The sequence below is a fragment of the Gekko japonicus genome, unplaced genomic scaffold (assembly GCF_001447785.1).
Source record: "Gekko japonicus isolate JY-2015 unplaced genomic scaffold, Gekko_japonicus_V1.1 scaffold228, whole genome shotgun sequence".
In the NCBI taxonomy this organism is placed as follows: Eukaryota; Metazoa; Chordata; class Lepidosauria; order Squamata; family Gekkonidae; genus Gekko; species Gekko japonicus.
In genome coordinates, this window is record NW_015163609.1 from 1,144,807 (window position 1) to 1,158,350 (window position 13,544).

The following is a 13,544-nucleotide window of genomic DNA, read 5'->3' on the forward strand; positions in this document are numbered from 1 at the left end:
CATTTGAGATTGTGCTCCTGAGCTCTTGGGACTGTGCTCCTGAGCTGAACCAGCCTTGGAGCACGATTTCCAAGTGTTCCAAGGCAGGTTCAGCTCAGGAGCAAAGTGCAGGGGGATGATGGGCTTCAGCTGTTTGTTCCACTGTGGTTAGGCTTACCAGGTTCCCTCCTGCTCCTGGGGTGTGTATTTGGATCTACCCAAGCCAGAAATATCCCCCCAAAATACCTTATCAGTATTTTTCGGGTATATGTTGGCATCCCAAAGGTATCTGGAATTTTTCAGGAAAACCCAGCGGGGGGGGGGGGGAAATCCCCCCCCCAAATCCCCCCCCCAAAATCCCAGATATATTTGGGAATTACCTGGAAGATCAGCAAAGCCCCCAAAACAGCTGAGCGGCTGGAGGAGACTGCCCCTGTCACTCAGCTGTTTTTCAGGCTCTCTTGTGCAGTCCCTTTAAACAGGGTGTGTTTAAAGGGACTGCAGAAGACAGCCCGAAAAACAGCTGAGCTGGTGGGGAACAGTCTCCCTGCTGGCTTAACTCGCGCTCTCTTGTGCAGTCCCATTTAAAGGGACTGCAGAAGACAGCCCGAAAAACAGCTGAGCTGGTGGGGAACAGTCTCCCTGCTGGCTTAACTCGCGCTCTCTTGTGCAGTCCCATTTAAAGGGACTGCACAAGAGAGTCCAAGACAGCTGAGCTGGCAGCCCCTTTAAATGTACCCTGTTTAATGGGGCTGCAGAAGATAGCCTGAGAAACAGCTGACCAGCAGGAGACTTAGCTGTTTTTTTGCTCCCCCCCTTTTTTTCTTCTCAAATTTATTGGACCTGAAAAAAATCAGGATATCCAAATACTTTACTGGTATTGGGATCTGGGATTTTTCAGGAATCCCAATAATATTTTGGGTCCAATAGACCCAAACTGAAAAATACCAAGAAAATTTTTTGCAGAGCTTTACTTGGGAATGTTAGTTAAATTAGAAAGAAATGCATACATTTAATGTCAGCACCAGATACTGTTAAGTCTGTCTACTTGGATATAAATATTTGCAGGAGTAATACCTACCCTGCATCAAGCACCAGTGTGAAACTGAGTGAGCATATTGTCTCAAATATTGGAAATTTCCCTTTGCTGAGAACAAGAAACCTACTTGTGCAACTAGATAAGATCTGTGTCTGTGACACTTCTGGTATTTAATCCAGAGATGATGCAACACAGTACTATGCATAAAGCCACAGCTGGAGATATTCCATAGATACACTGAAATTTGTTGTCTCATTTGAAGAATGCCATGGTGACTCTACTCCAAACCTAGGCAAAGGTCACTTCTAACCAGCAATTATGAGCAGTTATATTCTGACTTGGTAAAATACAGAGTTACAAGTTGCAAGACAATTTTTGACGTGATAAAGGTGACAAAACTATGACTTTAGAAACATAAATGGATGGTGGTAGGCTGGCTGTAATCACAATGAAAAGCAGCTTTTGATGAAGATGCCATTGGATGTACTACTTAATTTATAAAATACATAGTGCCAATTCTGACAGGAAGATGAAATTCTTGTATGGTTAATCCTCGACCCCTAAACCTACATGGCAGGTGGTGGTTACAATGACTCAACGGCTCAGGAAAGGCCCTCTCCACATGCTCAAAGGCATTCTTTTCCCTTGCCAGGATGGATATGAAGACACAAGGAAGTCACACTTAATGCATGACATACTCTGGTTTCAAGGCTCAAGATTAATTTTTGAATAAGATTCCAGGGTTCCATACTGGTGAGCCTTGGGTGAAATTAAGCATTGACATTCTCTTGTTCCATCTGCGCAAGTGAGCTATCACCCATACCTAGTTAGAGGAGATGTTCTCTAGGCAGACACTAGATTTCCAATTAACTGGTCATCTAGGATAGCTGACAGTAGAGGCTGTGAGACCCATCTCCTTTAGCAAGAGATGCCAGTGCAAAAGCCATAGGATCCCACTTCACACCTTCCAGTGCTAAGCACTGCCAATAGAAAAAACAACGAGGAAAAGAATGTTGTCAGCTACCCAGCTTCACCAAGAGAAAGAATTTTGCCTCTTTTCCTAGGGCAAGGCATATGTACATTGGTGAAAGCTTTGGCCTTTTCACTCAGGTCTTCAAAAAATATGTGAAAGGACTCCATGGCATCCTAAGCGGATCTGCTCACTGCAGCCTACCGCCAGGAACTGTTCTTAGCACTGCACCAGATTGGGGGGGGGGAGTATCTGGCACCAGGAAGCACAGAGTTGTTGATATAGCTGAAAATCAGCATATTTTCCAATCCTCCAGCAGTCTCCATCCTATAGTATGTGCATATGGGGATTTCAAGGAGTTCTGCAATAGAACCACTAGTTGACAAGGGCATAGGTGCCTTATAAGACTTCAAATGGCTCTGGTACTATAGGATGAGATGTTGAATGGGCATCTCACAAATGAATACAGACATAAGGGTGATACTGGGAATGGTTCTGCCATGCAAAAGCAGCTGGAATGGCATGGTGGATGGCAGAGCTGCTGTGATCTCTTACTTGCATGTACAGCTGAGCCCTAGGGGAGGAGCTCTCCACCATTCTGTTCACCATACTGATCAAAGTCTCGCTCTCGCTCATCTGTGGCAGACAAGGAAGGAAAAGTCAAGATGCTAGTGGAGATACAGTCATCTCCATTCAGTCTTGAACATGTGTGACCACTGACATCAGCAGCCTTGGCTCAGATGCCACAGTCTAAAAAGAAACACACAGCCCCTCAAGCAAGATGCCTTAGATCCTCTTGGAGCTGTGCTGTTGTCATACATATGGGGTCGTCACTGAAACTCTGAAGAGACACGACGGTGAAAGAACAAATCTTAGAGAGAAAAATCCCTCTTGTTGCTCTTACAGAGAGACAAATCCCGTGTGTGTAGACTTCATACAAGTCTTGGCGCAGTGTGTCATCCTCCCCCCCCCCACCTTTTCAAAATCTAGCACTAATATTCTCATCTTCCCTTTTCTGGTAACATCAGAAACAGAGTTACGATGATGGGTAGTGGAAAGTTGTACTTCATTATTTACGGTGTAGCTACAAGGGCTAATATTTCTTACTCTTGGTTGAACACTTGCTTGGTCCCCCTCTGCCTCTTCTGGAACCCCAACCCAGAGACCACACACTCTTTTACAAGTGGCCAGAACAAGCAGTGAGAACTGGAGAGACTTTTGAGGAATTGGCTCATCCCTTTATACCTTGCCTCATGCTTGTGGGAAGGAGGAATTAACTTGTTGGAACAGGGTGCAACAGTACCTTCTAGACTGTTTTATAAGCATCAGCATCTTGCATATCCTGGCATTAGCCACTTTTGCTGAACAATATAGCACAGTTACTGATGCAGTAAGCAAGGTACTACTGCTGGGTGCTGCTGCTGAGGATCAGGACTGGTCAGGGTGTGGAGAGGAGATTTCTCCCCAGCACTGCAGGAGCAAAGTTAGGATAAGACAGTCTGCAAAAGTCCCTCTAGCATCCTCTAAAACAGTCAGAGGAGGACTCAAAAAATGTGTTTCCTCATTAGGATGCACATAGCAACAATTTTTTTAAAAAAAAAAATCATTTGTGTGTCTGATCCTATATCTGTTTCTCCTGTTCTGATTAGCCAATGTATGGGGGGGAGGGATTGTGCTTCATTTTGTTTACTTGCTTGCGTTATCTGAAGTTCCTTGCATTAAAGGTACCTTCCTACTGTACACCTGCTCTGTGTATATCTAGGTCTAGGAAAATGGGGAGGCTGATGTTGAATGGTTCTGTCTTGCAAGTTGGAGGAGGAAGATTTGAGTCCTTTCTATTTGAAACAGAGCAGACAGACATCTATAAAGCAACCTAACAAAAATTCCAAAGGTCAGATCTTCTGGCATAAATCTCCATCATTTGCACTGAAGACTTGATTCAATGTACTCTGTTTTCAAGTCTATAACATAAATCACAGTGCAGAACAACCAAACAGGGCTAGGAAGGGGCTGAACCGGTTTAAAACCACATTCTCATAGGGTCAGAAGGGGGAAAGAAAGCCTCAAAGAAAACTGTTTAAAAGGACAGAAGGAGAAATTCCTTCTGTCATTGACGGTAAGACAATCTGGAGAGCTTTTAACTGCTCCCCTCCTTGCTCATCTTTGGCTTAATTCCAAGGCAGATGCATACATCTCCCTGATTACTCTACTGATGGGGGATTTACTGCTTCTGAGGCCCTAATGAGATCGTTTTGTGGAGCAGGCTTGCTTATTGAAATGCAGACTTTTGCAGGCCAGCATTAGCCATCCCCACTTGCAATGGGATTTTAGTTTTCTTTGCAGTTTAATCTCATCTGCTGATGTAAAAGTCTTTTGCTTTTCTGCTTCTTTGAGGTCAGCAATCATGAGCTTGCACTAACATAACAATATGTAGCGCGCGCACACACACACACACACATATATGTATAAACTTTCAGTGTTCGAGAACTTCACACACATTATCTTGCAACAACCATGTAAGATAGGCAGGTGTTACCCTCATCTTGCAGATGGGGGGGGGGTTGGGTGTGAGAAAGGAGTGGCTTGCCTAAGACCAGACAGGGAGCTGGTGGGAGAGGTGAGATTTGAGCCAGGTACCTTCTGGATCACGAGTAAGTCTCTTTGCCACTACATTATACCATCTTCCACTGTACTAAGCAAGGAAGTTGAACCCTAGTTAATAGTTATGAGGAAGGTTGTTTATATTATTTATTAATATATTATTCATTACATTACATCACATATATTACACTTATTAATCAATACCATGATTAATTTGGAGCCTTTGCTTTCCTGTCGTCTTTGAACAAACTCCTTAGGCCAAGGCTGTTTTATACTATGCATTTTCTTAACATCTGAAATCCCTCCCCCTTTACATATATACAGAAACATTCTGTTTTAACACATAGATACACCACACAATTTCATTCTATTTATTTGAGACTATGAGAAACCTCTGGTTTGCCGTCTATTTCTGTCCCTATTTTCAAACAAGCAATATCTGAATGATAAGTACTGTCTGCACTAAGCGGTCAGTTTTGACTCTCCCAAAGCTTATGTTTTCCAAATAGTTTAGAGATACCTAAAGCAAACCAGATAGCTGGCTTTGTTCACAAGACATACAAGTAGCCAGATTTGAATTCAGTATCCCCTTAGAGACCAACAAGATCTTGAGGGTCTAAGTTTTCGAGAGTTGAAGCTCGTCAGACAAAAGGAGCCATGACTCTCAAGGGCTTTTACACCCTGACAATCTTCTCTCAGGTGCCACACTGGACGTGCATCTAGCTGGTCTCCTGCAGACCAACATTGGCTACCCCCGAAACTATCAACATGTACAAATATTCACAAATACAGACAAGTGATGTCACAGTCAAAACACGAATTTGCACAGAAAAGGGATCACTTTCACTTTCACGCTCATATTCACGCACAACCTGTTTCTCAGCAGCACACTGTTTCCCATCCCAGAAGCTTTTCTATGAACAATCATCTTCTGAGGCCATGTATTAAATCAGCACTGGCTTGGATGCAGCAGGGTCTAGCTTTCGTTCCTGGTCTGAGCCATCTGTACATTTTCAACTGATTAATCAGATTCTTAGGAACAGGCAGGGAGAGTTCAACCAGTACAGCTCCTCTGTTTCCTTCCCTATCTAGGCAGATGGCAGGAGAGGACTGGGGTGTTAAAACATCCCTGGGGCAAGCGGAGCCAAAGTAGCCCTCACAGTGCTGGTGCAATAGAAAGGCTACTTGGTCAGATCTGGGCCAACCTACACCCATTTGTACTGTTGCGGTGGCCCAGGTCAGAGTATGCCAAGAACAACAGGGGCCGCTTGGCTCAGCTTGCTCCTAGTTGCCAGTGGCCCCCAGAGAAGTGCCCCCCACAAAGCTTTTCTCATAATAAATGGCCAGTCTGCCCTGGCAGACAGTCGTTGGTGTCTTCAGGGAGGTTTCCTCACAAAAAAGGTGGGCACTATAAAGCTCCTGAGGTCAGTTTGAAAAGACAAAACTGGCAGAAAGGCAAGCAAGGAGCTTTTGGCACCAATTCCTGAAGCTATTATGAAGTAGCCATGCCTCTGGCTCTATAGCAGACAATGGACAGATCTAGGACAGCTCAGTCCTTGCTGTATTGGACAAAGACAGAAGTTAGAGCATCCTTTGTACACCGCACTGTAACTGATTCTGAGCAGGTTTTATTTGGCTTCCTTGGATGTCTTTAGCCTCTAGCTTGAGTTCAGGTATTTCTGATTAAGTAAGACTTTTTCTTTTGGGCAGAACATGACACTTCTTGGCAGCAACTGGGGTGATTGTGGACAGTTTGAGGATGTGTTTGTGCTTAAAGCCACTGTGGAAAGACGGAAAATCCAGGGCATTGCACATGTCAAGGAGCTAGCCATTAAAGGAAAAGAGCAAGAATTAATTCAGGTGTTGCTGCTATGCTTAGATACCTATGAGGGTGGGATCCTTCAGTCATTCTAAAGTGCAAAGACACTCAGTTGACAGAGCCAGGGCTGAACCTGTTTCCTGAGGTCTTCATCTGGCTCCCATCATAGCCCTCCCTCCAAAGGACCCCCCTCTACTTCATTTACAGTCTCTCTTTTTCCCATCATGGAATTCAAGGGCTCGGACAAGTTTCTCCATCCATTAGACCCAGACACACTTGGCCAAATCATCTTGCCTTCTGAAGTATGACCTCTGCCTCTTTCTTTCACAAAAGCCAAAGTACAATCCAGCCAATTTTATCACTCAATCACTCTCCTCCTTACTATGGCGCCTGTTCCACATGGTTTTTGAACAGGCAGGTCCCCTGGTCCCCACTGTAGCCTTTTTCATACTCAAAGAGGACCCCCTTCCTTCCTTTTCACCAGTGGCTTCCTAACCACTCACTACGCAGTGTAAACTCTATCAGAGGTATCACGTTATGCACCACAACAACTTGTTCTTATGCGTGAACTTTGCTCTCCACATTATGCAAACTGAAGTAGTAGATCTGAACTGCAACACTTCAGCTTGCAGGTGAGAGAGGAGTATAAAATTCTGTGTTTTCCTCCATGTAAAATGTTCCTTGCCGATACTAAACTAACACATTAGCAAGAGGACTACTGTAATTTCCCTTTATAATGGTCTAGGCTGTTACACATAAGGGGTTTACTAAGATGGGGAAAACATGCCACCTGGAGTCCAAAACCATCCCACTAGGAGTCCAAAAAATACACTCCAGCATTCTACCACCTTGTTCTACATAAGGTGTAAAACAGCTGTGCTTAGAAAACAAACAGTATGGCATCAGGTTGCAGGCCAGTAAGGGGGCTGATTTGGTGACTTCTCCTCTCATTTATAAACAATGCTTTTTGCACATATAAAACTCATATAAGGGAGAATGGTTTAGACCAGTTGTCCTCCTTACATACTATTTTGCTTTGCACAAAGAATTCAGTTATAGTGAACCATTCAGACACCCCCCCGAGTCTGACATGGTACATTCCCAGAAACATTTTATTACTTGATTCTACCTATTGTATAAAGTGACTTTAAGAAACAGACACACAATAATTAGCCATTGAAGTGTAGGAGGCCAGAACTCTGATTGGGCCTCTGCTGGTGTTCATGCATGCACAGGTTAAAGAACCCCTGGCTAAGCTCTGTCTGTCTCATGGAGAAGGTAAATCTATGGGCACAGTACAGCCTTCACCCCCAGCTAAGTTCAAAATATGACTACTGTTAAAAATAATATTTCACCCTGAGTTCCCAGGTTATTTTTATCTACACATTGAGCAATGACTGATGAGCCCTATCCTATCTTTATTATTCATTTTTAACAGTACTTATGTGAATAGGTGTGTTCATGCAAACCTTTGATGAAATTGTACAAACCCAGGTTCAAATCCTCACTCTGCTATGGGTGACTTTGGGCCCTTAAGTCTCAGCTTAACCTATGTCACAGGCTTGTTATAAGGACAGGGAGGGAAAATGCATAGGATCCTGAGCTCCTTAAAGAAAGAGTGGGATAAAAGCCCAGAATCCAAAAAACCAACAGTTGTGCAGAATGTTAGATGGGTAGTTAGCCTGTAACAGTAAAATGAAACCAGAGTTCAAACACATTTAAAACCAGCCTCACCTTGTAGCATCTTCCACCACCGGCCACTTGTCTGTTATGAATGTAAAAGCACTTCTCTAATGGATGTACATTCCTATGTGTCAGAAGAAGTGAACTCACAAAAATTTATGCTGGAATTAATTTTGCTAGTTTTTAAGGTCCCACTGCTCTCCTCTTCTGTTAAACAATTTGGCAGACACGCTGCAAGTGTGTCCAAATGTCAGTGAAATGTCTGCAATTTATATACATGTACAATCTCCCTTTGCTTTTTCAAATGAAAAATTCATTGTGGCTATTGGCTAACCACAGAAATGTGAAAGACAAAGGAGTGGCAGCAAGCTACAGGAAGGCACTTGGCTTTTTCTCCCTTCCTCTCAGAGCAGACCAATGGAAAGGATCTCCCTCACCCACAGCAAGCACTGCAGAAACCACAGATTTGCAAGTGAAGACACAGTTTCGATCTCCAAGCAAAGCAATCATCCCCACCCCTCTAAACACAGGTGTCCCTGTCAAAGGGAAAAGATGAAAGAAACACACGAAAGACCAACTCTTGCTGCCACGATGCCAAGAAAAGTAGTAGGACACATGTGGGGGGAAGGGAAGGAGAAGGAGGAGGGGGGATAACACTGACCTGACAGGAGGGCTTGGGGTAGAGGGTTGCAGGACAAGAGGCAGGAGGTGGGGAGGTGGGAGCAGAAAGAGCAACACAGGCAGCTGGGCCTACCTGCTGGTCCAAATATTCTAGGTTTCTTTGCAATTGAAGGTCTAAAAGTTCATCCTATCAGGCGCCATTAGGCATGCGGCAAAATGGAAGCACAAACAAACAAACACAAAGAAGAAGCAAAAGCAGTTAGGTGCAACTTAGCTAGAGACAGCAGAGAGCTCCCCAGACAGAAAAGGGAACGTTCAGCCTCACAAGCATTTGTAAAGAGAGGGGTGGTGGTGGGTGGATGGTCGCTGATCAGCAGTCCTTTCAGTACAAAAGGTGGTTCCACATCCCATACAGGGACTCTCAATGGGAGATCCTGGTAGCTCCCCATGTAGTCAGTGCTCTGTCCCCAAGTCATATGCTTCACCTCTTGCTGGGCAGGTATGGATGAACAATATGGCCATTCTCTTCTCCCACCCAAAAAGGTTGGGTTCTTTAATGATGCCTGGCAAGAGTGAACTACCCAGTTGTTTCAATGGGCTGGTAAAAACAATAATGCTCCCCCCACACACAATAAATACCATCTTAAGAGTCATGTGTGAATTTTGATTTTCACATATAGCTTACACTCTCTGAGTACATGAATGTAATGACTCTGATAGTTCTTGGGTACCCATGAAGTCACTGTTATCATTAGGCTGATGTGTGGTGCAGGGCTCAAAAATTGTTAATCCACACCTACTATTGTTAATCCACACCTACTAAGTTTGGTATAAAGAAGTGTGTTCACACTGCTAGCACGTCTACATCCTTCACTATAAGACATCTTGCTGTGGAATTTTGGGAGTAGGTGGAATTTCACAATTCCTCAGTACCGCTCCACTCCCAAATGTCACTCTCTATGATCTGATTGGCATGTTGGGAATGTGGGCTCAATGCATCCATGCAGAGTTCAGACAGAGTGGGGAAGTTATGATGTGACTGGTTCTACCCACACGAGCTTTCATCCCAGTCCATTTTCAGTAGCTTTGCAATTATGCATTAAAAGAAGACTGCAGTGAAAACTGGCAGCGTGCTGAAGCAATCACCATTAGCACATGCTGAACTCTGCACAATCCACTCAGCCCACATTCCCAGCACACTAGTTTGGGCATATGAACTGGTCCTTACCCTTCCTTTTCATAATCCGTGCATGGATGTCCACTGGAAAAACTGTGAGTTCCCCCAAATCACTACATTGTACAAGCCCTGTTCCAGATGACAAAGTGTTCATAACTCTTTGCCTGCTAGAAAAGAGGTGAGTGGGGAAGTGCTATCCTTTCACAAAGCTAAAAAGGCCTGTATTATCCTCCTACCTTCTGGTAGGCAAAATGGAATCTATAAATCACAGCCTTGGGTCCAGTTAAACTGCTTCTCTAGTAAACATGGAGTGGATCTTTTTCAATTTTGGAAAGAATTTCCCCCTTTCAAAAAATGTGACAACTTCAAGGTCATCCCTGGCCAGCCTGGGTTCTATGTTCACTTCCAGGCAGCAGCTGAAAATTATCCAGACCCCAACTGCTCTTTAAGTAGGGAATGCTGCTCTTTCTCTTCACATGTATTACTGCCATTCCATTTTACTCAAAGCGGTTGGGGATGGGGACTGAGCACCTGTTATGGAAAACCGTTCCCGACCTGTTCAGTGATACCAGGATCATCTCATTGCATTTCTTGTTCAGCCACATGCATCTGCTTGTGTGCATAGCTGGTGAGAAGGTGGGGAGGGGGGAGTGAGGGAAGAAGCTGCGTGCAACAGGCGTGCAACTAGAGTCTGTTCCACAGGGCACCTTAATCCAGTCCAGGATTTACTGGCATCTCTCACGGGTGAAAGGTGTCAGGCAGGGTCAAGAACCTTGGCATGGAGCAAATGAAGTTGGCAGTTTCACTTGACAGAGTCCCACTCACAGTGGTTTCTGCCCCCACCACATGGATCCTCCCCCGCAGTGAAATATCCAAACAAAGAAAGAAGTAAAACTAGTGAGGAAAAGCAGCAAAGAAATAAACTACAGCCAAGAACAGGGAACAGGCATTTCTATATGACCTGCTGCCCTTTGTCCTTGCCATACTGCACTAGAGTATTACAAAGTCCATCAGTAAAAGCCACCCTCCAAGTTTTTGCATTCTGCATTTTGTTTTTCTCATAGACTGTTAAGTGGCTTGTCCTTGAGATAGGGAAGGTATGCAGTCTTGGAGATAACATAGGCTCACTTCCTACTAATTGGGACGGTGATGTTCATTTTAGATATAGAAAGGGGCACCTTCGATTAAGGATGCATTCTATATGCCACACCAAATTCTTAACGGCAACCTTCAGTTCGGTCACTAAAAAAAAAGGATTCCTGGGTTACGTTTACAACTTTACAACAACAGTGACCTGTCTGCCCAGTCCATATGGTGACAGAGCACAAAGGAGGAGACATGAGTCCTTTTCCTGTGACATCCAGATAGCCGGCAGTGGGAAAGCACACGAAGGCATGGCTCCTGTGACACTCCACTGTTTTCAGGGGGGGGGGAGATCACATGAACTGCACGTCTTTATGATCCAGAAGGTCTATTTCACACTGCATGTTATCTGTGTGGGAAGGGGGGGGTACACACTGCTCTCCACCATGGTATTACGGTGTCCTTCCCCACCACTGCTGAACACATAAGCAGGGGCTGTAAGTATGAGCTGAAGCTAGGATTTCTTCTCATCTGCAAATCAGGCACTTTTTTGCTTCCTTGAGTCTTCCAGTCTACTTAATAACCCCCATCGGCAACAGACCAGGCAAATAATTAATATCTTTGCCAGTTTGCATAGTTGGTGCCTTGCATACCCAAGACTGTAGGACTCCCACTTGGTCTCATACCAGGGAAAGTTCTGGGACATCTTAAGTTGTTCCGTGTCCTACAAGCAACCTCCGATCACATAATAACCTCCTTTATCCCTGCCTCTAAATTAATCCCAGCCCAGGAAACTAAAATCTCTAGTGGAATGCTGGGATGCCAGTTGGCACGTACCATTTTGTCGTGGACTGTAGGGGATGCTGGATAGTTGAAGGGAAACACTCCTGCAGGGACAGGCCTCCTGTCACCCAGATAATCATACTGAGGAAAGAGAAGAAACCATACACATGCATGAGTGGTTTATATCTCTCGATAAAACCATGGTCAGCTGGGAAACTGTTATCCCGCCCACCTTTCCGAGAGTACAAAACAGTAATCATGATCTGCAGTACAGAAATGGAGAGAACAGATGGCTAGGCAGGGTCATTGGGAAAGTTCTGGTGGATAGGTCAATTAGGAACATTAATGAGTTGTATTCTGGAAATGAGAGACAAATATTTCTTGGGACAGAGTGACTGGTTCTACAAGATGGATCTAAACATTGTTTTATTAGGAGAGGAGAAAAAGAAAGGGCACGTTTACTTGGCGCTCCTGCCCTTAAAACGTCTATTACCACTTGGTTCCTGGGCTGCCTCCACTCTTGATTCTGATGGTATTAACCTGCAGTTCATGCTTATTAAACCTACAGGCCAAATAGTGATGAACAGTACTTTAATCCTCATCAGCAGTTCTTTTAATAAGAACATAAGAGAAGTCAATGTTGGATCAGGCCAATGGCCCATCCAGTCCAACACTCTGTCACACAGTAGACAAAAATACCAAGTGCCATCAGGAGGTCCAGCAGTGGGGCCAGGACACTAGAAGCTCTCCCACTGTTGCCCCCCCCCAGCACCAAGAATACAGAACATCACTATTTTATAGTCTCTACACAGCTAATGGACCAGTTCCCTTCAGTCTTCATAGTTCTTCTGGTGTGAACTGTTGAGTGTCTGGAACCAATAATACCTAGTGTTTACTTTGAATGGGGGCTTATTACATTTTAGTCCAGAGCCCTTGTTTTCTAAAGCCCTTGTTTTCCATCTCCTGAGTCATGTGAAATAAATGATAGGGTTGCCAGCCCCCAGGTGGGAGTGGGGGTCCCCCAATTTCAGGGTTTTCAGCCTTCCACCGGCTAGCTGGCTGGTGGGAGGAAGTCCAACCCCCAACAAGCTCCCTCTCAACCCCCACTGGCAGAAGAAAAGGACCTGGCAACCCTAACAGACAGTTTGGTGTAGTGGTTAGGAGTGCGAACTCTAACTTGGGAGAACCAGACTTGTTTCCCGCTCCTCCACATGCAGCCAGCTGGGTGACCTTGGGTCAGTCATAAATTCTTTCAAAGCTGTTCTCTCAAGGGCAGTTCTTGAGAGAGCTCTCTCAGCCCCACCTACCTCACAGGGTGTCTGTTGTGGGAAGGGGAAGGGAAAGGGATTGTAAGCCACTCTGAGCCTCCTTCAGGTAGTGAAGGGCAGGGTATAAATCCAGTCTATAATAATAACAACAACAACATGTGTCTGAACATGTCTAGATTTGCAATTCCTTTACTGCAGAGTGAACCCTGACATGGCTGGGATTAGGCCAAAGGACTTCTGGGACAAATATGCCAGCTCCAACAATTTTTTGTTTTAGAAATTAAGCATTGCTTATGCCCATCTCTGACACTTCCCCTTTATACAAATAAGCCTGATGTTCTAGTCCAGGACTGCTTCTCTAATTCATTCTATCAATAGACATCTCAGTCAAGACCTAGTGAATATCCCAAATCTGCAATGGTGATTTTATTCAACTTTGTGAATATCCTTCAGTTTCAATAGGCAGCAGACATGCTGACATTAGTAAAGATCCAGTCATCAGGAGCGTGCCAGTGATCACA

General features: G+C 44.5%; 1 protein-coding gene across 1 annotated transcript in view; it reads right to left on the reverse strand.

Annotated features, from left to right (window-relative positions):
- The window catches only part of PLEKHA6 (pleckstrin homology domain containing A6), a 69,733-nt gene that overhangs the window by 34,110 nt on the left and 22,079 nt on the right, over nt 1-13,544 (reverse strand). The window contains exon 9 of the mRNA XM_015407318.1: nt 11,810-11,896. Coding sequence (XP_015262804.1) covers nt 11,810-11,896 — 87 coding nt within the window. The remainder of the gene's footprint in view (nt 1-11,809; nt 11,897-13,544) is intronic.